Raw genomic sequence first — 27,843 nt, 5'->3', positions numbered from 1 at the left:
TAAAACATTCTGCTCCAAGCGGCGTCGAACAAAACCTGGAATAATGAATGGAAACACCAGCGTCACATCCGTAGATTTTAATACACAACATATATACAAGATGCATACAGGTACACAAGACGAGAAATAACACATGCCCAGCTTCCGGGCGTTTCCGTCGAGTGACACACCCTGCATGTTGTCACCCACACACATGCCGTTAGGTACAAGGCAATGCCTTTGTGAATGTCAATAGCAAGTATTACAAAGTCAAACGAACATAACACTTTAACATGAATGTTGCGAATTGCTCATTCAACAAGTGGGGAATAATTAATTGGAATGCGAACAAAACTAACACTAGATTCGAACGCTTGGTTTGTTAGTTAACTTCGCACGCAGCAATATTCTAGCTATGTGGCGGCGGTCAGAAAATAATCGAGTCTGGACCAGACAATCCAGTGATGAACAACATCGATCTACACAGTAGGGATACGATGACATGTGTCAACCAAATCAACCAGCTTGACTTCCAGATCCCGTTGCCTGCCTTTTACGACAACCATGGGTGCTAAAGACCATTTCTAACTCGGATCTTCATCGGTTATAACACAAAATGAATTTTAGAAATACTTATTTTTAGCACAATAACGCAATGAATGATCATCATAGGGTGAAAACGCTGGAGGAATACTGACCATATATATCTATGTGCAAATACCTGGCATCACCCTTATTAATAGTAATTCAGAATAGGAATTATATAATCGGAATTGTTAAATGGGCTCTTTTTAGCACAATAAAGCAATGAATGATCATCAAAGAGTGAAAACGCTGGAGGAATATTGACCATATATATCTATATGCAAATACCTGGCATCACCCTTATTAGTAGTAATTCGTAATAGGGATTATATAATCTGAATTGTTAAATGGGCTGTTGTTTCTAATGATCAATACTTCTCCCTTATAGTAGCGCTTTTATCGATTTCTTGGCTGCAGTAAGAGTTAGATAATAGCAGGAAATATAAAAAGAGGCACTGCCTTTTGTCCTACTGAAGCTGAGATGCCCTTAAAGTATGCTACACACATATATCAAGCATAACTCAACACTTTAAGATGAGGCTAATTTATGCCAGCAAAGTACATGCAGGCTTCGTGTTGAGGTGATTACTGTTTCAGATCTGAAGTCCCTTATAGTTGTAGAAATTTGCTCAGCGTCTTCCAAAAAAGTTTTGTTGTTGTAACACAAAGTGGAAATGATTGTTTCTATACTGAATACTTTTTGGTCATATCTTACACTGTACCCATGGATGATGTATGAGTGCACGAGCGGAATTAATTTGAGTGAATTAGTGAGCATATTTTACACTGCTTCAAATAATATCACAGCCACTAGGCTACCCTACCGTCCCAGGATGAATTTGATGGGACTCAGACTTTTGTTTTATAGTTGGATGAAGTATTGTCCATATTACATGGGTGCATACTTATCCACTTTGTGTGTGCATTTCTTGATTGGTGTTTTAATTAAATTTCCGTTTTGGAAACATTTCCCATCTATACTCATTACACACAAATGTCGTGCAAAGGTGCTTTACATCTTTCTAAGGATTAAGTGAAGAATTTGGTTTTTAGCAACACATGTCTTTGTCGGGAAACCTGATGAACACTTGATAGTTATGCATGGGGGATATTAGGAGAAATATTTTTAATGTAATACTTACTGAAAATGTGTTAGGTATTTCAATTTCGAAGTGATAAACACAAGGAAAAGAGTCCGAAACCTTGTATTCGTCATAACGGAGGAGTTAACATAATAAAAACTCACTTCCTCATGAAAGTATGTTGTTATAAAATCAATTTGTTTCTTTGTCGCGTCTGCAGAATCTCCTGCTGTCCCTTGAACATGCCTGAAACCTAGAAGCTGGGGTTTTAGTCGTTATTCCGTCCTACAGCCGGAACTCGTGCTGGTGGGCTGCAATGCAGTGGTAGAGGTTTAAGCCATGCATGACGTCGAGCTGACCAGCTTGTTCTGACACCACGGAATGATATACCTTGAACAGTGTTCAAAGCGACATCAGAGTTCACTCTGTCACTCGGTCATGTAACATGTGGACACTGTCATGTTTGACATCATTCATCTGTTATGGGATCAATGCTCTACCGGGACTAATGGCGCCGTTACTGCTCCAAGACTAAGTCTGTGTTGTCGTCTATTTGGCTAAAATAACAAAACATGGTTTGGAATGTAGCACATGCCTTGGATGTGACGAGAGGAACCAACTACCCTCTTCACACGCACGCACGCACACACACACACACACACACACACACACACACAGACACAGACACCGCCCCCAAGATTTTGAGCGATCTTTTGAGAAACGTTTGCATTATCGACAATTGGTTGCCAGAATCCTTTTACGAAGCAGTTCTCCAGAATTTACTGACTACCAAAAAAACTGCGACGGTCTGTAAATAATCAGAACATCCAGTAACCAACAACATGAGCATCGATCTGTGCAGTTGGGAACCTATGATGTGTGTCAACCAAGTCAGCGAGCTTGACCACTCGATCTCGTTGGTCGCCTCTTACGACAAGCATAGTCACCTTTTATGGCAAGGATGGGTTTGCTGCAGGCCTATTCTACGCCGGACCTTCACGGGTCCAATACAACGTGAAGCGATATAATTTTCTGTTCGTTATTAAGAGTGCGAGTAAGTTCATTTATACAATGTGAAATCATATGGGTATTTACACAACGTGAAATCATAATAGAATTTATACAACGTGAAACCATATCATCAATGCAGTGTAAAACTGACAGATTATATGAAGTTACCTGCAGTCGGACAGTGGATATGGTGAATACACCCGTGCTAGATACTCTCTGTTTCCTTCGCGATCGCCTGTCGAAGGAACCAGAATGTAACGACCCGGTGTGAGTTGGAAACGGAATGTACGCTGCCTCATTTTAGCGTAGTGTGTACCATCCTGCTCCCTCTTCACGTTAGTAACAACTGTGTCATCGTCAGGACTCTTCCTCTGAAAACAAACATATTTTTTGCAATAAGGAACCAGTTATTTCATTTTCAGTGGACTGAAACAGCAGCCATTTAGTAACGTAAACAGAATATTCATTGTTATAGAGTAACAAATGGTTTCCATTATTATTTATGTGTTGATTTGTTTGTTTGTTTCTCTGTTTATGTGATGAAGGGGACAACACGAGGACAAAGGATTATTTCCAGCAGCAAGACACCTCTTTTCAAATATTATAACATAACTGAGTTATGAGATGACCAGAAAGAAATTTGTCACGCGACAAGAAGTGAGATCAGTATGTTTTGCAATGTCATAATGCTTAATGATCTCCCTTTTCACATGACTGATAAAGGGTACAGTTGAGTTTGTACAGTATGTAAGGATCTCACGCTTCACAAAAACATACATCATGGTATTAATTGGATTTCTAATGCATCCTTTGATATAGGTGAAAAAGTTGTGAAATGTAACGGGATATTCAATAACTATTCCATTTACCAGAAATGCTAACGTAAACCGCTTGAATGATAACACTGATAACACTGATTATAAAGACATTGTTAGGCCACCCCCAGTGAATGTGAAACCGTTCATTTCTGTGCCGGTCCACTTAATGGTTCCTTGAACGTGACGTAAAGGTCCATTGCCACTACACATCAGAGTGGATTGGTCACACATTCAGCGTTTTCGGTGTTCATTTACAGGTCTATATATTCGCATGTGGTATCTACACTGGCTACTGCATTGTACGGCGTATTGAAACAGATGACCTTCCATATTGTACATTTTGACGTCACAGGTAACTTCACTGTACACTACTTTAAACAGATGTGACCTTAAGTGACATCGCTATTGGCAATGCCATTGTACACTGGACCTATCTCTCGATATAGATAATAGAGATCGATAATCGTTAACTAAATGACGATCGATTATCGGTGATGTAACTTTGAACAACAATGCTAAAATGTCTTTCCGAAATGAATATATTTCACGTCGCTTGTGATATGTTTTCATGGATGATTAACAAAACAACAGCCTGAACATAATTTAGGACAAAACTTGAATAATGTCTTAAACTGATACACTGTGTGAACCAATCAACCTTTCTTTCCATCACAAAAGCTGATATACGATATTACTGACACCACAATTTCATATCGATAAGCATCAATAATACATTTTATCGACGATTATTTTAATTATCGGGGGCCAGTGGGGTAGCCAAGTGGTAAAAGCGTTCTCTCTTCACGCCGAATACCCGGGTTCGATTCCCTACATCGGTACAATGTGTGGAGCTTATTTCTGGTGTCCCCGGTAGTGACACTGTTGAAATATTGAAGTAGCGTAAATATAATCTCATTCACTCATCCATTCAACTGACGATCATTTTAGCCAGTCGTACTGTGCACCTACTTTCAGAAGATGACATGTTATATATCTCATCAGCACAGGCTATGCCATTGTACATTTACCTTGAACAGGTGACATTCAATGTTGTACATTTCATCCCCACGGTCAGCTCGCTGGATGATGTGTACGACGATAGGTACAGAATCTGTGAATCAGGACAAAAATCATCCAACTAATCTAAACAAACACATACTGTCTCAATTTGGCTTCACTACTGTGACCATAATTTAGGACACACTTATCTCCAGTCGATCCAGGAAACAGTCTCAACATGCTTCTAGATTATATGGTTCAAGATTACAGACGTACACATGGATCGAGGTTTCCTAGTTAATATGCCCGTTTCGAGATTACAGAGGTATCGCGGATCTCGACGAAAACACCCACACATTTTCGTATAGTGTTGCCGCGTGAAGCTAACATAAACAAAAAGTAATATTGTAGGGATACGGGACAAAGCATTGTAACATTGCAGCACTTTGAGAAACGTGAAATTGTTTTCATTAACCCATGCTAGTCGTAAGACGCGACTAACGGGACTGGGGGGGCGGGGGGGGGGGGGGGGGGCGGTAAAGCTCGCTGTCTTGGTTGACTGTGTTGTTGTTGATCACAGAATTGTCTGGTCCAGGCTCGATTACTTACACACCGCCGACATGTAGCATGAAAAGTGCGGCGTTAAACAACAAAGTACATGAGTGCTAGTGGCCCGTGTTTCGCGAACACCTGGTGTCAATACTGATTTCCGTTATCCACATACTGATTTCATTTCATTTTACGTTAACGTCTGTTTTGCCAGATTATCATCAGTGATATGGTTATTGTCAATGACAGGCGTGTTTATTCATGAACACATTTGTCATTGCAAGCCTCATCAGCTAACTTAGAAGATGATGAAGCATATGACTACAGGATGACAATTAATTGTTTTTAACGTAGATTACCATTTCGACGTTTCCCATCGACACGTCGCTCTGTGCAATGTGTATTAAGACATTATCTTGGCTGTTGGCTTCACTGCTGGCTCACCAAACTGATGTTGATCAAACAGTTAAACTTAAAGGGCATTCGCCCTCACGTTCACATATTTTCAAACAATTTTCGAGGTACATGTTCCCTATCATACCTTGAAAGCCGTCTTCATGAGGAACCGTGAATGCCAATCTTGGATTGTCTTTGAGTATCTGCCCAGCCGATTGATTATCCGTGGAACTTCCTTTCCACTCGCTGAATATCCTCAACACGTAATCTTTGAAAGATTAAAAGAATATTAATAATGAAAAAGTAAAATGCATTAATGATATTACTTTAATCATGTTAGAATTTCCCCAATTTAAGAAAGTGACCATGAGCATGAGCAAATACAGTGAAAGCTGTAAAAACCGGCATCTCTCCAATCCAGCAAGTTGACAACACCGGCATAAAATCCAAGTCCCTTCCGTGGCTTGTACATTTATCATCAGCTCTGAAATCCGGTACATTGCCTAAAGCGGCTTATTTCCTCAGTCCAAGTGAGTGCCGGATTAGACAGCTTCCACTGTACCATAAAAACATCTTTTACAATTGTCTTTGCACTCACGCAACTGCTCCGCTTTTCCGTTAATGTCGAAATCTGGCGTTAGCGAACACACTGTCGTAATGAAGAAAATCTCTATGAAATGACGCAGTGCCATCCAGAACTCCCCGTCATCTTTGTCCTCTAAAAGGTTTTTCCTGTCCAAATCCGTTAACTTCTTCCAGTTAGAGCTCCTGGAAACCATGGCGACCAGGTGGAAATAGTAAGTAAATGAATTAAGCAAATATGACAGAAATTGTAGAACAATGTAAGTAGGGATGGCTAACATGATCGATAATCGAACCTATCAATCACAGGAAGTATTATTGTTATGGATTTAAGAATTGTGTTATCGAGAATATTGAATATTAACTTATGTGACAGAAAACCGTTTTGTTTCTCACACAATATGAAATATTTATGACTTTATGATTATTCACTCTCCTCTTCTAATTTGTCAGTTAGTATGTACAACGCACTAAATAACAGAATATTGGTCGCAGTGACAAACGACAAGCAAGCGATAACATTTTCTTATAATCGAACACTAACGATTTTGGAACTACAGTTATAGTGTTTGAAGCACTTGACAATGAAACATACTTTAGGAGATGCCAGGGCTTGAAAATATGTTTACTTCTTAGAAAAATCATTACCCAACCGAAATGTCATGACTGAATATTTGTAAATACAATTTATGTTTCAGTTTCTGATTAAAAGAATCAAAACACACAAAATATATATCCGTGCAGAAAACCACGTTTTACATATCTGCAAAAGCAACCTGAATAGGTTAAATCTGAAAAAGACGCTAACCATTGTTTACAAAATTATTAGTTGTTGATAGTGAACCAATCATCAGTTGTGAGATTTTATTTAATTACAAATACTACATCGCATCATCATCATCATCATCATCATCATCATCATCATCATCATCATCATCATCATTCTTCGTCGTCATCGTCATCTGTATTCCGCAGGGAGGCCACAAGCCCATGTACATATTCAAAATAGATTTGAACTCGTGAACGAAAAGAGGAAACAATAGTGAAAAATATCAGTAACATATAAACGTATAACTGCACGGCATTTTTTTAGAACTTTAATACATATTTCTATTTTTCTACCTTTTGTCTCATTGTGTCTGCATTATACATAAAACGAGCTGGACAATACGGCAAAAGGTGATATTCATCTTCTTAATCTACTCTGGTTTCTTTGAGATATATTAATATTTTGCCACCTTCCAACGTTATCCTTTAATGTAAAACACCAACTCGGAGTTTGACTTTAAGGAAAATTTAATCAAAATTTGAAGATAAATACCTTATATTCTGTATATAACTTATGACGTGAACTGTTTCCAAAAGTAGATGTCCAATTTTGGTAAAACATGTTGATCAAGCGTTTTTCATAAAATGCGAATAAACGCGCACGAATCACCGGCAGCCTGTAAAATATGCAAACAAAGAAATCCAATCAAATGTCTTTAAAATACCAACTTGTCACTCCACTTCCCTGTCCATTCTTCCGACCCCCATGGGTTCCGCATCTTCAAGAGGAAAACCCTCTTTCCGTTCTTTTTTGTAATCTGTGGGGAAAAAAAGAAGTTACAGAGAACGCCTTCCTCATGTGGTCCCAGCGCGGGAGATGCAAAATTAGGATAACAAGCTTTTTCATTCAAAACTGTGTTCTACAGGAGATATCGTTTGTTTGAGATTAGACGATATCTCCTAGGAGATATTGCTTTGACAATAGTCTTGCACAATGCCCAGACAATGTTATGACGTCATGAACTTGACGACGTCACAATGCTATGACATCGTTGCACTGCAAATCTAATGCCAGAGATGTTTAGAGATGTACATTTTCCAATGAAAACTAATGAAGAATGATTTTGGATGAAAAGTAGAATCTCACCCTCGTGTCTACTGATATCAATTTTTATCAACACTCGTTGATACAGGTAAAACTATCACTTTATAAACTCGTGTTGATATATTTGATATCAGTAGGCACTTGGGTGAGATTCCCCATTAATGTTCCGTGCTGCTTCTAAGCTATATTATGACACGTGTTTCGACGACCTTTGCCTACAAAACTCTCTCCGTGTTCTTTGGACATATCTGCCAAATGCAGAGTAAAATGTGCAAATTTGCGCCTGTCATGGGTTTGTTGGCTGGTTTAATGTTTATACCATTTGGACCGGACAATCCAGATGTAAGCATCATGAATATCGATCATCTCAAATGGGATAGAATTTCATGTGTCAGTCAAGTCAGCGAGAATGACCAACCGAATCCCTTAGTCGCCAATTACAACAAGCATGGATTGCTGAAGACCAATGCTTTTTATCCGGATCTTCACGGATTTTAACCTCAAAGGATAAAAGCTCGGCGCGGTAGCGTGGCATCAGTGTGGCGAGTGAATGTTGTTTTATGACAAGTACATGTATATACTGATAGCCACTAGTCAAAGTCTAGATCACGCAATATAGACAATTGAGCATGACATGTGATCAAGACATCGGGGATGCCATGGCATTGAATCAACTGAGTCTGATAAGTGGCTCAAATTTAATCAAAATTTCTCAGTACTATCTCTACTACGGAGTCAACACATTGGCAATAGTAGAACACGTTCTATGTCAATGCATCAGAGATCATTAATCAACTACAGGCCATAATTACCTCGTTTGCCCTTATCACTGAGTAGGCGTGGCCTGGAACTATTCCGTTTGATGATGACGTGGCCTGAAATTTGCAGCAAACGTTGTATGAAGGAACATTTTTAGTTTACATTATTTCTCCGCATTTACTAAACATAGTAGCAGAACTACATATATATACCATCCCAAAAACGGTAAAATGACAGTTCATACAAGCAAATGCATGATTAATATAAATGTACTATACACAATTCGATGATTCGGATCTTTGAGGTGGGTACAAGTCGTTGGTTTTCATCCGTTTTCAAACTTACAAAGTCTATCATCAGGATGAAGAGAACACAAAAATGGTGACGTCGTAATACAGTCAGCGCAAAAAGATAAGGAACTTACTTTCGAGGAGCAGGTCACAAAGGCTCCACACTTTAATGCATTGACAATTCGTTGAAACAAGACGCTGTGATTGGTGTATTCCATGATTACCGTCTCTGGCACACCTCCTGTTAATGCCAGATAAGCATCACTTGGCATTCCTCCTTCGGCAACACTGTACGAGTCGTGACATCTGTTCAAACAGACATACAGTGACATATTGCAAAGTAAGTAATAATAATAAGGGTATTTGTAGAACGCTAGTTCCACATCACTGAGGGACATGCTCAAAGCACGCATCACATATATGCATATGGGCGGACAACAGTAGGTACAGTTAGTGGTAGCGTTGGAAGAGATACGTTTTTAGTCCAGATTTAAACTCAGATAGCGTAGGTGCACCATTGAGGTTAAATGGGAGAGAGTTCCATAATGAGGCAGCTGCATGTGAGAAGGATCGAGCCCCAAAATATTTCAGTTTATATTTTGATACAGTCAAGAGCAGTTGATCAGCTGATCGGAGATTTCAATAAACGTTCAAGATATAGAGGACATGCAAGGTACACGGTACATAGCACATCTAAGATAACAGCGAACATTCAATGTACAATGAACATCCAAATTACAGAGAACATCAAAAGTGCAATGAACATCCGCAGTACAATGAACATCCGCAGTACAGTGAACATCCAAAGTTCGGTGAACATCCAAGGTACAATGAGCATCCAACATACAGTGAACATCCAAGTTAATGTGAACATCTAATATTGGAACGTAGAACATCCAAGGTGCAGAGAACATCTACGGTGCAGTAGAGACATGTAATTGGAATGCGCCGACACTGAATTGGAATGTGGTGGTTGTTTTTGATACGTACCCTTCATGTCCACGAAGACATGAGACGTTTATCGACCAGTTTTTATTGTAAGTGATACACATAAAGCGAATCATTCTTGATATCAATTTCTTCAGACCGAAAAGAACGACGTTTCGGAATATATATATATGGTTAATGAAGAGGTGAGAACATATACCGAAGCGTCGTTTTCCTCAACATAAGACATCGATCAATTTGTTTTACTTTCATTTCTTATTGTCTGCAACTATAAAACGTCAAACTCAGACGCAGCCAGTCTCGAATATCCCAAGGAAAACAGTCAGCAATCAGTGTTTATCAAAAGAGACAAGAAGCAGGCCTGAGAGGTTTCTGTAAACCCTTAGAAGAAGTTATTATTATGGCTGGCTAAATTATCTATAACAGAAAATATCGTCCATAGTTAATGTTAACAATAATTACAGATATGAAAATATTTGTGGTCTGTTAGATTGGTATTCTAGAAGTTATGGATAACAACTCCTTTGGTAAATGTGAGTGGACGTTTCGGCATGGATACTTATACCGCTGTCAAGCGAGAGTTAAGTACTACATCACAGAACGGACTGCAGATATGAATCAACGGGATTATCGGCAGCAATGGATGATGATGATAGTGAAGTGTCAATAAGGGGAACTCAATGGTGAGGCAGAACCAAATATTAATGGCTGACAAGATTAATTAGTAATGAGAAGGAAACTTGTGTTCTCACTACTATCGTATATCCACTTTTGTGATACAAAATGGTTAAAATACTTTTATATACACAAAGAAGGCCTGTTCCTAAATTATGTTCAGGACGTGGATTTGCTAAGAGGCATGCAAAACCATGTCACCAGTAATCAGTGATATGAACTATTTCTTTCAGACACTTGGTAGCATATTTAGTCAAAGAAACGTCTTATCAAAATCTGATAGCTGTGTAGTTATCCAATGGCATTTATTTATCCATTATCGATCTCTATATCGATAGGCAGCCCTAGTCGTTATTCATACACGTTTAATGTCCACTTCTTGTTCCACCTTCAGAATGCCGCTGAAAGACTTCCACAAGAACAGTTTGCATTCTACACTTCTCTGACCTACCCTGCAAGAGCCTTCTCCATCAGCGACACCCACATTTCGTTAGTTCCTGATTTTGACTGAGCTCCAAACAACTCATTTGTTCCTTTTATTACAGGTAGAATATCATCAGTGTACACGTCGTCCCATTCCCCGAACCTCCACAGTCTGCAGTGGAAGATTCCGTCTGTCTTAGGCTTGAATGCATTCTCATCAATCACCTGAAAAATAGTTGCATCAAATCAAATCACTTTTCAAATACAGTAACTCACCATGAATGCAGGTTTGTATGACCACTTGTTTAGACATTGCTTGTTTGAATTTGCGTGGTTGGTGTTGTCATGCAGGACGAAACCTCTGCTATTGGACCATTGGCTGCTATAAAACACATCTGGTTCATACATTCAGAAACAGAGTTCAGACCGTGTGTATGCATAGGTTGGTTGTTTAACCCTGGAGTACTCTTGCTAGATAACGGGTGTGTGTAGATAATCGAGTCTGGACCAGACAATACAGTGATCAACGGCATGAGCATCAATATACTCAATTTGGATACAATTTGTATCCGAGCCTAACTATTCGATTCCACCAGTCGCTTTTAAGACAAGATGGGTTGAAGATCAATTTTAACCCGGAACATCGTCAAGGGTTTGTGAATTATGACAAACACATGAAGTGTCAACCATGTCAGCGAGGCTGACCACCAGATCCCGTTAGTCGCCTCTTACCACAAGCATAGGCTGAAGAGGTCAAGTCTAACCCGGATCTTCGCTGATGTCATTGTTTCTATATATGACACTCGTGACTACAGGACAATACAATCTAGTATGTGACATCCGACCCGGTACCGACAGTAAACATACATTGTCAGCCATTTGTGTAGGATCATTTGTTGGAATTTGATAAATGAGGACAAGCTCACATTGTTTGCCGATAACTAGAGGTACGAAGTTCGTGAAACATCTTTCAGTAGAATTGCCGTATTATATGATACGTTGCCTATAGAGTATATACTCGATAGTATACCTTGAGCTACGGATTCATGAAACAGTTAACTTTTAAGTATAAATTCTCTAGCTTGTAGCATACAGGTCTTTGAATGGCATTGAGAAGTGACTAGTGATACGAATATGGAAGAAATCTTTTATGGATGTCATCCTGATTAAGTAGTAAGGATATACTCTTAAACCCTGCGTTCCTCATTATAGTCTCATCCTAACGAGGTACCCATTCACAGCTGGGTGGACTGGGACACATAGTCACATTACTTTGCCCAAGTTTACTGCACGTTGCTGTACCCGCAACTAGGTGTATGCACGTGTTCATGTGGTCACCATCTGGTCATATACCAACGGATTCGTGGGTTCTTTTAAGTGCGCAGGGATGTGTACTGTACACTAGAGGTCGTGACAACACGGAAAGAGTCTGTGCACAAGTTTCACACCCAGTCACAGGTGGGCTCGATCCCGACACCTCAACCTCGCTGGATCACTAGCATGGCGCTTTAGCCAGTTCGCCCACCGCCCCCAGAATGGTATTTAGTGGTAAGCGTAAGGGAGCGAATCATCCTTATGAAGAAGTATGGATACGCTCAGAAATGTTGTGTTCCTCATTATAGATGGTCCTTATTGCACGCACTGAACTATGACAAGTATGTACTCAATGCTTGCTGATACGTCGAGTTTCGAAGTTCGTGTAACATCTTTAAATCGGCCTGCCATATTAAAACCGTACTTTATAGTATACACTATGTACATAACCTATAACAGGTATATACCCAATGGTTGCTGATACCTCGAGTTCTTGTATCATCTTTAAGTAGAACTAGTGTATTAAATCTGTAGCCTATAGCATGCACCATACATAAGTATACTAAATATATGGCCGATGGAACAGACATAACCACTCTTTACTCTCATATTCATTGTTTGGAAAGATTTTGCATGACATGTTTTAGCATCCTCGCAACATGTTGCCTGTTTTCTGTTTTCTTGAAATGTAGATTAAAAGATCGGCGATCATTTTGGTGAAGTAGTAAATTTGAATAGTAATTAATGGAATATCAGGATAAAGATCATTCCTCATATCATTAATATTATGTTTTGACATCACACATACATATCAGATCACTTCCGTCTTAAACCCATAACGAGGATTAGTGTGAACGGTACTTCATGACGGATATGATACAATCCGAAAATCCTTCCTATTTCACTGACATTAATGACAATATATAAGGTCATTTGAGAACATAACGTCATGGTGCTTTGATATATCATCGCATGTTTCTCCGGCTAGAAGAGTTCGATATCAAAGTTCCTGTACTTTTGGTTCAACCGACCTTGCTCTGAGATATATTTAAACCCGCATACGTATTACTTATTTACGAAGTATGAAATGTGGAAGAATGCTAGTAAAAATCAAGAGATACCTTTTTAAGAAGTTCCGGTTTTTCGGCAAGGTTTGCCAACATTGACAAGAACCAACATGTCCCAAACGTGCCTTGGTTGACATCCCCGATGCCAGCATCGTCATGAAACAGCACTGGATCCGGGACAATCTCCTTGTATGACAACACATAGGACAAACAATTAGGTGTATAGTTTAGTTAAGACGTTTATATGGATCGACATATCATACTCCCTTGTATGAATGAAATTTAAAGTTTAAGTTTGTTTGTGGTTTTATAGCCGTACGCAGTGAGTGAGAGAGTTTGCACTTTTAGAGTATTCGAGTCTGGACAAGACAACCCAGTGATCAATGTGATAAGCATCCATCTTAGATGACATGACGCAAAGGGTGTATGTATGTATGTATGTATGTATGCATGTATGTATGTATGTATGTATGTATGTATGTATGTATGTATGTATGTATGTATGTATGTATGTATGTATGTATGTATGCGCGTTCATGTGTATGTACGAACCTGGATGTATCTGTATGTATATGTAATGGAAACTTCTTTATTGTAATGAGTACAACGTTTCGATGTATGTTATAACGCCGTTGTAAAGTAAGTGATGATACTACCCTAACACGTCAAGTAAGTCCACTAACAAACTCATCACTTGCATTATAACGGCGTCGGTACCAACTACGAAATGTCACACTCATGGCAATAAAAAGGTGACTATCTACAGAACATGGCTTTCCTTCATCCTTACAACTTTTAAAATGCCTCTAAAGGAAGTAATACTCACATATGATCTTTTCCATTCTACCAGATGAGCAGATTCATTAACTTTTATTACCGCCGGTTTCTCGAAGTTTGGATCTGTCCACTCCTGACCTGGCGCAACTTCCGGACGTTCTGTCTTCCGCGGTGCTGGGGCTGTCCTGAAGTCTTTCGTCCAGAACTTGAGTCCAGAACCATCAGGATCCTCCTCGTAATTCATGTTTTGATTTGATGGTCACCTGGAATGTCACTTTTGTAAATAAATAAATAAATGTGGTCATACGGAAATAAGTATATAGTACTGAAAGAAGGATACATGGTTAAACATATGTGAGTCAATCAATGACTGTGTGAGTGTATGTGTGAGTGAGTGGGTGAGAGAATGAAGGAGTGAGTGGTCGTGGATGAATGAGTGAATGAGGGTGTGAGTGGTTGAATGAGTGAGTGAGTAAGATCTATCAGGTTGTATCACTGTTACAACATATCAACTTAGTATAAAGAGGAAGCCGAAGCAGTGTATGTCTCGGGACTTTATTATGTGGGTGTAAACCGCAAGCACGGACGAGGTCCTGCAAAACATGAACATACTCAGGGTGAATGAAACCACAATCATAGTTTCCGGGTGGGTCAGTCGGCGGTGCTTTAGACGACTGTGGCACCCGTTTAAAGAACCTCGAAGTGTTCCCCTTTCTTTGTGGAAACATTGCAGTGTACAAACCACCAACAGACACCTATTCAACTTTGTTTCACACTGTCACAGGTTATTTAATAGTCATACGACCCTTCATGTGTTTGTCAGAATTCACAAAGCAGCGAAGATCCGGGTTGGATTTTCAGCAGCCAAGATTTGGTGGGATCGAATGGTCAGGTTTGATTGTTGATTGATTTTTGTTTAACGTCGTACTCAACAATATGGCAACTATGTTATGGTAGCCTGTAGATAATCGAGTCTGGGCCAGACAATCCAGTGACCAGCATCAGGAGCATCGAGCGATACTATGTCATGTCATAGTATCGTAGCTGCATAGATCGAAGGTCAAGCTTTTGTTTGTAAACGGTTCGGTTCATCCTAAACATTATAAGGGAGACGGTTCACTCGAAACATATTCATACAACTAACACCACTGGGCGAACCTACGAACATTGATAGTTTCGAGAATGTCATTCTGTTGATGCGATATTATCACACCTGCAAGCTTCGGCATTGTAAATATATTGTATATATCAAATTCTGAATAGAACATACGTGACTGAAGACGAATATTAAGCAGGATCTTCCAGGGTCTCTAACAAGTCTTATTGCACATGTAGGCCATGATACAATGGGAATTGATACGAGTCAAGGGAAGCCTCGATGACGCAAACTGTAGAGAGCATCCTACACAAAGATTACGTGTGTAGTCGGAAAGTCAACGCACCATATCTTTAAAGAGATTCCTATAGCCAAGGTGCGTCGAAAGATGAATCAGCGTGTAATATGGAACAACTAAAGAGTAACTTGCTTAAGGGGCCTGGGTGTTTCCTATTATACTGAGTGGAAAGCAATACGGACATCACTATACCTGTGTAGGTGTGCTTGTAGTATTTTTATGAAGATCTGTACTCCCAAAGTTTAACTAATGTGCACCTAAAGCAGAAACTTTGAAATAAATAAATAAATAAATAAATAAATAAATAAATAAATAAATAAATAAATAAATAAATAAATAAATAAACGTGTAGCTACGTGTTTTGTGGACAGTCATGGACTATTTTTAGTACTCGAACAATGGGCAGTCTTTCAGCCTTTGTGTACAACATTCGGACACACACCGCTATCCGAAGGCAAGTATTTGGGCCTTCCTTGAACACCATCCATATCAACGAAAGTACAGAACAATATATATCTTATCGACTTGAAATGTGGACAATGGAAAGTGTGTTTTTGTGTACACTTTCCACGTCTCACTATCCTTTGGTGCTGACATATTGGTAACTCTTTACGAGCTAGGTGAATAAAGAGAGATACAACGTATTAAACAGTCTATCGCTTAGACATGAATAATTAGTTCCAATCATTATTTGTACAAAATGGTTTATATATTCTCACAGATATAACACAATGCTTTCTGTTAGAAATAGGAACAGCATGAATTCCCAACAATCACGAACAGCTAAACTTGACCCTTCACTCAAAAACACTTCAAAGCATTTTAATAGAATAAATAAGGAACTCGTATAAGCAGACTCTAGATACGTAAAATACTTAAATACGCTATTTCATGTTTTTACACACTTGACAAATACATAGTAAAATAAACCAGACGTTACCTGAGCTAGAGAATGTCCTATCTGGCTGTAGCGTCTGCCACAGTCAAGTGTGTTACTAATGTTGGTTTTGTGTTTACATGGCCTTGAGTTTGACATGAACTTTGACTAATCTAGGTCATGAAAGCCATCCAGTACATACCTCACGATAGCGTCACAGCAGACACCTGAACCGTTATATGAAACAACTATCTCAGCAGCTGCCTTGATTACAACAAGCGTGCGCCTTCCTTCGATATCTTTTACATATCCTGTTCCCCAGCGCTTCTGTCCTACAGGTACAATGCAATGCATTCTTGATCCCTATGCTACACGACAGGTGACAGCTATTCATAGCCAACTGCCGAGGTATTCAATCATGGGGAACATTAAGCATGGACTCTCAGCCCATCAGAGCGTAGAGTCGACGCGGGCCTGTTACCTTGTCGAGAAAGCAGGTTATCATACGAATGTAGCATGATAATACCGAAAATATATTTACAGGGTACGAGATACATCTGACATACATTTTTGTATTACTCACCCGTAATTTGTTCTGATGTTCTGTTCAATGACATACAGCTGCTGCATACATATAGTGCGTATCGCTGTCGCGTGTTAAAATGACTGTATTTGCTCACATAAATGCATCCGGTTTTGTCTATGACGAAATACCTGCTTGATAACATCAAATGCGTATTGACTTACGTTTGCATGTGAACACTCCCTAACTATTGATATGTTGAGTGATTGTGGAGTGATGTGATCTTTCGTGTTTCTGATTGGTTTACGTTGGATCACAATGGTTCGTTGTGCTTCACTAACAGTTGACAAGGCAGTATTCATACATTCCGGAACTACTTTCGAGATGGGGATTCCCCGGTATGTTGTTCTAGTACAACTTTAAGAAAATGTCTTAAAACAGTGACTCCGTGTATTGCATGCAATATCACACTTTAAAAGCACTATACAAATAGGAAAGCGTTATTATATGGTTTGACATCGCAACACATTAATTGCACTTTTGCGGATGTGAATTGCCTAACATGTCGTGATATACTGAAGATATAACGATCAAGGTTCCCAGTATGCTACAGTTTATCGTCAAATTTATTAAAAGGATGGGGAATCCTAAATTTTACATTCAAGTTAATGAAAAGGACGAGGTTCCCTTCACTTTGCATTCAAATTAATGAAAAGAACGAGGTACTCTTCAGTTTAACGTCAAGATATTGAAAAGGACGAGGTACCCTACACTTTACCTTCAAGTTACTTCCTTCATTCTCAAAATCTTGACTTGCTGCATTTTCAAGATTTGCGTGAGCTTTCTTGGATATATTTGCCTCAGGGTTTGTATGACAGACTAAACTTTGCCGTCATGTTAATGAAAAAGAACGAGGTATCCGTCACTTTACGCAGAATTTCTTGTAAGCTCATGTTTATCTTCAAGTTAATGAAGAGAACCAGGTACAGGACAACAACGTGCAATATATTGCATACAGTCTTATGCATTTTTATATTGTTTCAAATGAAGACCATTCATACGTTTCATATGTATTGTATTGTATGTAACGATGAACGTAGTGGATGCTCTTGACAGGATAGTATATGCTGCAGTTTAATGCAGTATTTAAGCAATTCATTTCACACATCATTACCAAACATGTCATGTGTTTTCACATCGAGTAAACCCGAGTCATTTCATTGTCTGAAGTTCATAACGTCTAACTCCATTCACCACAAAATTAGGTCCAAAGGGGTTCAGAATCTGTGACAGCGATCTGTATTTTTTCCGTTTAACAGCATGTCTGTCCTGGACTAAAGGTGGTTGTCATTTGATTTTAATTACTAATATTTGGAAAATTTCACTTTGAGACACAGACTTTAGAACAGATGTATTACATTTTTTCTGCTTAGTGCTTGGTAACATACTTTCTAAAGAAATATTGTCAGGTGAAGTGACATTCATGAAGGGTTAGATTTCATTTCAGATAATCAAGGCATTTCTGTCAAGTCGCCGCATAAAGAATTCAGCTTGAATGATATGTGCATAAACATTCGGAGTGAACAGAAAGCTCTTTCTATGATGGAATGTAAAAGTATAAACTACAACTGTATAACTGTCTTGTGTAAAGAAATGCATCTGGACTACATAGTCAAGTGATTGATAACATGCGCATTGACTTACAAAACTGGAGTGCACTGAGCCTTTCAGGAAACCTGACCGACTGATCTTGTCATTCAATATAGAGCTATGAAGTGCTGAGATAAAAATATACTGCGAGGCTAAGACAATATCAATGATTATAAGAACTGTCTTTGTGAATATCATTTGTTTGTTTGTTTGTTTTGTTTGTTTGTTTGGATGCTTGTCTTCATTTTCGAAACAACCACTGGACAGCGCAATATTTCAATATTTCAGTTAAGATTTTTTCTCCCTAAAATGCAGTTTCATGACGTCACACCATGTTGCCCAATATCTTAATCGTTGTGACCGAATCCGTGGTTTTGTGCTTAGAGCGTCCATCCGGAGAGCAGAAGATCTCGGGTTCGCTCCCCGGTCGGGTCATACTAAGGGACGTTAAAGTGTGGTATCTGTTGATCCCTATCTGGTGCTCGGCATTATTGGGTACAACAAGGAATGGTCGGCTCGTCGTCAGTATAATTTGTCTAAGTGCGGCATTGTGTCTCAGAGAGCTAGCACTACAAAACAAGCTCAAGTCTGGTCTATAGTACTGGCTACTAAAAGCTGGTCTGATAATGTTTGCTAAACCATTTTGTTGACATATGATGTCTTGTGACATCCCGAATGGCTACACACAGTTGCCATGATAGAAGTTGAAAGATCACTAGATAACGTGGATCTGATAGACTTATCATGATCGAATAATAGTCAAGTTGGAAATAGGTCAGTGAGGTTTGTTTTTACGCTGCTTATAGCAGGATTATGGCGAGGGGTACCAGAAATGCGATTCAGAAATTCTACCCACGTAGAGTCGAACCCGGGTCTACGACGTGACGAACGAATGCTTTAGCCACTAGGCTATTCCACCGTCCAAGATTGGAAGTGAGCTTGAAGTAGCTACAGGTGTTTGGTTGAGGGACAGACTATTCGTTTCCAGCTACACAAATGGAACCTTCCCGACGTCCACGTATCGTACAAGGATTAGCAGAGCGTCACCTGACTGAACGATGTCACCGGTGTCAATCTTCCCTCGCCATACCTTATGTTTTGGGATAAATCAAGGCTTACTTTGAACTTCCTTGACAGGAACAAGTGGTGGGGCGTAGACGGAGTGGGCGTTGTCATGCAGTTAAAAAGTTGGTCACGATAGTAATGGTGTGGGGTGTGGGGTGTGGGGTGTGGGGTGTGGGGTGTGGGGTGTGGGGTGTGGGTGTGGGGTGTGGGGTGTGGGGTGTGGGGTGTGGGGTGTGGGGTGTGGGGTGTGGGGTGCAGTCACTGTGACTGGAAATATACATTTACATGTTATTAACGTTAGTGCCACTCCCAAGGACTATAGTGACAACATCCTGGAGGCAAGTTGCATTTGCAACATGTACATGGTCTTGTGTTTCAGGCTGACAATGTCAGAGTACACAGGAATCGTGTTGCATCTGAATTACCATGGTCAGCGACCATACCTGGCACATCGTCACCGTCGACAATCATTTATTGCACTCAACAAATCGTGGCGCTGTCTTGCAGGGAGAATAGGCTGCAATGAATCAAGGTTACATTAGACCTTGAAAAACAGTTTGCGTCATCATATCGACTCCTTGTTTGTTTTGAGCTTTGAGGTGGATTTACAAATAATAAATACCTTGGAATGACTATGAACAATCTTACAGAAGCTATCTGACGTTTAACAAGTAATTTAAATTATAGCCAAATATCACTGTTGCACATCTAAAATGACCGTATTTATGTCACCCTTTTCTTGAACATAACTTTCCTTTTGCATCTTTGTATGTCATAAGGAATTCTCTCTCACAGCCTGACTTCTTTGAAATACTTTTGAATTCCTATGGCTGCAGTTTGTTAAATGTGGCAGGCAATAAGGGTACCTGTGTCCCAGTCATTGCCAGCTGCAGCTTCATTTCATAGTACGACAGGACCTTAACGACTCTACCGCAGCCCCTAAACTCATGATGTTTCAGGTCTTGATGACTATATGAAGTTTGATACCCGACGTTTAGTGACAAATGTCCTTTGCTGTACTACTTAAATAGTTCTTAATAGGTCACTTGGTAGCAATACACGATGTGGCATCACTGAAACTCTCCAAGGATGCTCTGGCATCGTATCAATGATACATGAATGAGTATCATGTTTCCTCGGGTGTTCGTATTTTTGCTGGCTTTTGCATCAAATTGCAATCAATATAATCGCCTTTGAGAAGATTAATATATATTTTATTGTGAAAGGGGCGCATGGCACATGAAGGATTAATCGGTAATGAACCCAACGTCACCCAATTGTACACAAAGTTTATGTCATTGGGTACTTTTGATAAGACAAGACATGAAGGAACTTCTGGGAAGAACGTGTATTGCATGGTGCTTTTCATTCATATGTGTTGCAAGTGAATTGGTGATCCCGGAGCGCCTGGGGGTGCGCCTGTGTATGGTGCAGTGTCTTAGATACAACCGCTGTTTCGGTATCAAAATGAATCTAGCTTCGATGACGTGTACGCTGCTCAACAACAGACATACCGATGGCAACATCATGGACTTCACCAGGAGCAGCATATTACAGGTAAGTACTGTTGGACGCATTTGCAATAACATATTGGTGATTATCTTCAGTTTTTCGGCATTGTCAAATATAATACTCAGATGTGCCACATGTATATCAGGTTTGATTTTCTACCTGATGGTCTGGGGTTCAGAGATTTGATAACACGAGGGTCAAGTAGCTTCATCGCCATTGCATTGAAACACCAAACTCCAGAATGCGCTACGATACGTTGGTGTCTTACGTGTATGTAAGGCAGGCAGGCAGCATGTGGCAGCGTGGAGGTTGAAGCGTGTTCGATTTTCCACATGTGTACAAAGGTATGAAGCTCATTTTTTTTACATTGCTGGAACATTCTAAAATCAGCTTAAACCCAATTCGCTCACTCACCCAACACACACAAGTACTCAGTTCAAAGGTAGTAATCATGAGATACTCTAATAAGGAACAGAAATAAACTCTGATGCCATTATTTTATTTGTCTACGGAAAATGCACTTTTAAATCGTAAAGTGGGCCGTCTTTACCGCATTTATGCATTTTAATGTGTAACTCCTAATAACGTCCAGAATAAAATAATTGAATGATGTCCAGAGGGGCGTGTACCCCTTAGAAGTAGTGTTAGAAAGATATATAGGTGCATAGATGCACACCAAGTGCAAAATAAAAGGAAAGGGATGTAAAGACGAAACCACCCCTTCTCAATCAAAGTTAGATTTCACCCCGTGAAATATTTTTAAGGCTCTGCAGAAGCCTAACGCTTGATAATTTTCCTAAAAAAATGAGCTATAAATGGTCACAATCTAATCATTATTGCAAAAGGTATACGCCACGACTCATCGTAAACAACTACATCACGCAATTTTACTCCCTCATAATGGATCACCCAAGACAGCGAAAATTTAAACCTTTTAACATGGTTTAAATAATTCCAGCCACGTTGACGTTGACAGCATCTACGTGGGGCTAGATTCGATCGACAACAGCACTGCACGAGTCTTAAAACTTACTGCAACACATACATATCATGTCCTTGACAGTAAGCGGGAATTTTCTCCAAAATTATCGGTATAATAATTGTCGGTCTGCTTACTATATTTTGTTTACACGTCATACTTTCAATTGTTTTACATTTACAGGCTAGTGCAGCGATATAGCTGGAATATTACTGAGTGCGGCGTAAAACTATACTCACTCACTTACCTACAAGACAGTTGTTCATTTACATCTGTGATTATCGGGGTTATAAGTTGAGAGTACTTGAACGGGTTTTTCTGTCATGAAAGTGTAACGTGTTTTGGTCGCTATATGGCTGAAATACTGAATACATGACTTGAAATCTGAACACCCTGATTGATGTTATCTTTCAGACAATGCATACCGGACGTACATGTACTGCATCTAAACATTACAGGCGTCTCTTCTGCCTTCTCAACACCAAGGGACAGAGCGTAGACATCACAGGTGAGATAGAACGATGGATGGGGAGACAGACCTGCCGGGTAGGGAGACAGAGTGAGTGTAGTTTTACGCCGTTTGAGCAATTTTCCAGCAATATCACGATGTGAACACAAGAAGTGGGCTTCACACATTGCGCCCATACGGCGAATCGAACCCGTGTTTCCGGGTGACGAGCGAATACTTTTACCACTGGGCCACCCCGCCTCCCCATGAAACTTGCAGTCAGTGGTATTAATTAAATGCTGTTTAGCCTAAATTCGATTTCTGAGATACAGCAGTGAGTTAGTGAGTAACTGAGTGAATGAGTTAGGTAAATTCCTCTTTGACCGGTATTCAGTCTAAGCATTAATATTCGTGTACACACCTAACGGTCATTTATAGGATAAAGGTTATCTTTCACAACATGTGCCTAGTCATCCATGAAGATGCTTGTTAGAATTGATCTTCAGTAACCCGTGCTGGTCGTAAGGACGACTAACAGAGTCTCGAAGACTTGGTAGACACGTGCCATCGAACCCCTGATGCGTAGATCGGTGCTCATGCTATTGATCCCTGTGTTGTCTGGTCCAAAATCCAAGATTCCTTAACTGGAATATTCCTGTGTGCGGCGTAAAACTAAACGCACTCACCTAATTCCTGTTCTTTGTGGAGTTACGCCCCTGCTATTTGTTATCTGAATGAACGAAAATGTCTGTGCGTCAGCAGAATTCTGAAGATCTGTTCTCATCGAGGTTCAGTTTGTTTTACATTACAAAATATACATCAATCATATAATCCTCCACACCCTGTCCAACTTAATGATACTTTTGAATAAAACTTACTTACTTGCATTAAACGTTCAATAAAGCAAAGACATCATCTACATGTTGGTACACGTGCGTACTAGTACTCGTCGCTGTTGTGGCGAGTTCTTCCAAAAGTCTCGAATAATATTACCTCACCTCATTGTCATGTACACTGTGTTCAGTCGTGGCTCACCTTCATTTCAGACCATACGGCTCCGCCTGAAGACACGATCAACCGTGAGTAATGTAGCTGATGGACAATAAAGTTTACCTTGCATTCTTTTTATTAACCTATCTGTTTATGTTTTCCCAACGTAGAGTCTCTGAGGTATGATTTCAGTCTTAAAAATGTTTGTTCGATTCAACACAATATTCCAGGAGTATGGATGTTGTCTGTAAGTAATGGAATCTAGACAATCAAGTGAGTGATTTGATCAGAACAGTCCACGCTGTCAGCAGTGGGCTTGGCATCCCGGTCTAGTCGCCTTTTACAAACATCTACCACTGGAACAAATTAAAGGCACGCCCGACTTTTTCATACTACCCGGGGCGGTCCGATAGCCGGGGCGGTTGTTAAAGTCTTCGCTCGTAACACCGACGGGTTCGATTCCCCACATGGGTGCAATGTGTGGAGCCAATGTCTGGTGTTCCCTGTCGTTATATTGCTGGAATATTGCTGAAAGCGGCGTAAACCCTACTCACTCATATTCTCACATGAGTGAATGCCGATAGTGAGACTACTACTACTACTACTACTACTACTACTACTTCTATATTAAACATGTGGTATTTACTTTGAAACCAGGTATCTGATAACTCGAAGCAGGAACTAAGTCTTTATTTTCCTCCAGATCAAACAATTTATTTAATGCATTAAATTTTCAGGTGGCGCCTTTACGTTCAAGAAAGCATCACTACATAACTGTAGATTTGAAGTTGGCTGTTTTGACATAATTCCTGATTCGGCTTACTCCCGGCTCCACACCAACAAGACATTTGTCGGCATGATAGACAGCGGCATTTTCCCCGGAACAAGGCATTTGATAAACTGGTTTCCTCTGTTTGTGCCTCCGTCCTTTCATGCGGCAGAAAACATAAAGCTTTACACTGTAGCAGTGACAGATACATCACCTGTAAACTTCAACCGCATGGACTGGAACATCACCTACATCTATGATGTCACTTCCGGGAAGTATGAAGCACAATATAATGGTTTTAATCGGTCAGAAGTGAAAAAGAATATTACCCGACTTGGTTTTTTCATGTTGTTGGACAGATCATCTGCAGGGGATGTTTTTCTGGATGTTGACACTAAAACTGATACTGTACAAGGAAGGGCGCTGGGGCCGAATCTGAACCAGACAATGTGGATAGTAATTCAACTGTACCTTCCAGCAAACGTAAGAATGTACACTCCGTATGTTGCTACCTGTAATATCGAGCAGGTGCTGTATGGATGGTACCAGCAGCAATTCATTTAGAAGACTGTTCCAGTTATATGCTGAATAGTAAACGAAACACTATTTTGTTTTTTGTTAAGGTTTAAGCAGAAGACATAAAAATGAAAGCATATTTGGTCGAAACGTTTCTTTTCTGTTCAGTATGCCTTGAAGATGTACAAATGTGACGTGTGTTGCCTGTTTTTGGTCATAACCGTTCGTGAAACACGTACCGTGTTTATACTGCTAGGATCAACATATCAAGTTTCAACTTCTCAGCCATAGAATTACATCACGTTTTAAAGAAATTGGTCTTCATGACAAGATGTAACTTTCGCCAAATTTGTCAAGATTATTTTATCATACCTCGTCCAAGATCGCAAAATATCCTACAGCTCTGGGTGTCTTGGTTTGTTTTTGTTGTTGTTGTTTTTTGTTTTGTTAAGGTGCCGATTAAGCCTGCTACCAGCAGTATTCCACGTACATGGCTGCGGTTTGTAAATACCTGACTCTGGACCAGACAATCCAGAGATCATGAACATGGATCTACGCAACTGGGATACAATGACATTTGTCAATCAAGTCACCGAGTCTGGGCCCGTATTCTCGAAAACGTCTTAGCTAGAAGGACCAGCCAATTTCGTTAGTCACCTCTTACAGCAAGCATGGGTTACTGAATATCAATTCTATCCCAGATCTTCAATGGTTACGGTGAAACTTGGGTACTTAGCACGACACATATTGAATCGCATTTGCTATAGATTAATTCTATTCCGGAACTTCACTAGGGTTGGATAAAGCTCTCGTACTTGGTGCGACGCATATTGACACTCACTAAAGATCACTTCTATCCTTGATCTTTACTGGCTACGATGAAGCTTTGGTACTTAGTACGACACATATAGACTCTCACATGGGCGGTCTGGTCAGCTCGTTGCCTGAAGATTAGTTTGTCCATCTGAACATCACTTTTTTCACTGGTCACGATGAAGTTGTCGTCCTTAATACGACACATACTGACTCACATTTGGTAGATATCAATCCTGTCCCGGATCTATACTGGCTACGATGAAGATCGGGTACTTAGCACGACACATGCAGACTCTCACATGGGCGGTCCGGTTTGTGATGCAGCCTGTTGTATGAAGACTAGTTTGTCCATCGGAAGATCAATTTTAATCTGGATTTTTCACTGGTCACGATGAAGCTGTCTTACTTAATACGACACATACTGACTCACATTTGGTAGATATCAATCCTGTCCCGGATCTTTACTGGCTACGGTGAAGCTCTGCTACTTAGTACGACACATATAGACTCTCAGATGGGCGGTCTGGTTTGTGATGCAGCTCGTTGCCTGAAGATTAGTTTGTCCATCTGAAGATCAATTTTAATCTGGGTTTTCACTAGTCACGATGAAACTGTTGTCCTTAATACGACACATACTGACTCACATTTGGTAGATATCAACCCTGTCCCGGATCTTTACTGGCTACGATGAAGATCGGGTACTTAGCACGACACATGGGCGGTCTGGTTTGTGATGCAGCTTGTTGTATGAAGACTAGTTTGTCCATCTGAAGATCAATTTTAATCTGGATTTTCACTGGTCACGATGAAGCCGTCTTACTTAATACGACACATACTGACTCACATTTGGTTGATATCAGTTCTGCCCCGGATCTTTACTGGCTACGATGAAGCTCTGGTATTTAACACGACACATACAGACTCCCACATGGGCAGTCTGGAGAGAGAGAGACATTCGTGATGCCCGGAAAAACCCACTTGCCACCGTTATTATGCAGCACGGCGCCTGAACAGTAATGTGTCTATCTGTTCCTTGTAAAAGAGCATACAGAGTGACCTTTCATTAGCTATTACAGCTGTCCCATCAGAAAGTGGTTTCTAGTCATCCAAGCTGTCAGCATACACAATAGGCGAACTCAGTGGGGACCAGTGCGTAGACATCTCATCGTTTATGTTCCGGACGACAACACTCTGTATGTTTTTAATCATGTTTTACAAACGTATTTTTATTGAAGGACCCATACCACAGCATAAAATATAACTGTAAGGAATATTATGATTACGTCCTTTATAGTAAATTTGTATAAATTAATTATGTTGAATTGTATCCAAAGGTCCTTGTAAGAATGAAAGCGGAATTTGAACCAATGTTCATTATACCCTGTTCAGGGATTCTGCTTTGCAAGGGAAATTACGGCGCCTTTTGATAAATACAAAAGCTTGACCTCCCCTAACGTAAATCCATATGGCATCTCATCTGATAAAATGTAATTTAAATATTGAAAATGTAGGCTGGCCATTGTTGAGCGTCACCATCAAAAGTGTCAGTCAATCTTTATTTATAGTACTGAAGAGGCAATAGGCGTATAATACATTTTACATACAGTAACAGAGAGTGCAATATAATGAATATAGTAAATAATATCACATCTGTAATCTACAGGATCTCATATTCATGACATGGTATTTATACCTTGCAAGGTATTTTGTGACTGTTTGGTTTGAGGGTGTCATGAGGGTATAGAAATTTTCTATTCGGGGGTTCAAGTAGAAATATTTATTTATGAAGTCTTTTTCTGATTCCGATGCTTCCACTTGATTTTCACGTTTTGCTTCTTTGATCCAGTGAACAGGACGTCTCGCTATCAGGACGGTTTTCGAGTGAAGCCAAACCGTCTGGATAAACGGGGTTCGACTGTATTTGCAACAATAGACAAACAAGCAAGAAATGACATTCATCTTCTACCTCCTGATAATTACTGTAACATTCGTTATTCTTCCACGTGGTATCCCTAAATACCTACCCTTTTCTATTGGAGGATCATGGGAACTACATCTGAAACGGGCCAGTGCTGTTCTGAACTTCATTGATATCTGATAGATATTTTCTGTTATAATGAATGGTTTAAAACAGGAGTAGTGGTTTAACTTATTGCATAAACAGTGAAAAGTGACAC

General features: G+C 39.8%; 1 protein-coding gene across 4 annotated transcripts; it reads right to left on the bottom strand.

The window, feature by feature from the left end:
* Positions 1-62: 62 nt before the first annotated feature.
* Positions 63-17,295, bottom strand: LOC137256212 (calpain-2 catalytic subunit-like). 4 transcript variants are annotated; one of them, XM_067793934.1, is made up of 12 exons: positions 17,146-17,295; positions 14,177-14,390; positions 13,405-13,536; positions 10,998-11,194; positions 9,058-9,229; positions 8,687-8,749; positions 7,499-7,587; positions 6,018-6,187; positions 5,565-5,687; positions 4,504-4,586; positions 2,826-3,028; positions 63-2,203 (listed from the first exon to the last, which is right to left on the bottom strand). In XM_067793934.1, exons 2-12 carry the CDS (start codon positions 14,369-14,371, stop codon positions 2,164-2,166), a joined length of 1,467 nt encoding a protein of 488 aa, XP_067650035.1. In that variant the 5' UTR covers positions 14,372-14,390; positions 17,146-17,295; the 3' UTR covers positions 63-2,163. The 4 variants fall into 4 exon arrangements, with proteins under 4 accessions (XP_067650035.1, XP_067650033.1, XP_067650036.1 ...); XM_067793932.1 differs by having other exon boundaries at positions 16,982-17,178; XM_067793935.1 differs by lacking the exon at positions 17,146-17,295 and adding an exon at positions 16,601-16,708.
* Between the last annotated feature and the right edge of the window lie 10,548 nt (positions 17,296-27,843).

The sequence above is a fragment of the Haliotis asinina genome, chromosome 11, assembly GCF_037392515.1.
Source record: "Haliotis asinina isolate JCU_RB_2024 chromosome 11, JCU_Hal_asi_v2, whole genome shotgun sequence".
In the NCBI taxonomy this organism is placed as follows: domain Eukaryota; kingdom Metazoa; phylum Mollusca; class Gastropoda; order Lepetellida; family Haliotidae; genus Haliotis; species Haliotis asinina.
This window is presented reverse-complemented; position numbering and strand designations above follow the sequence as displayed.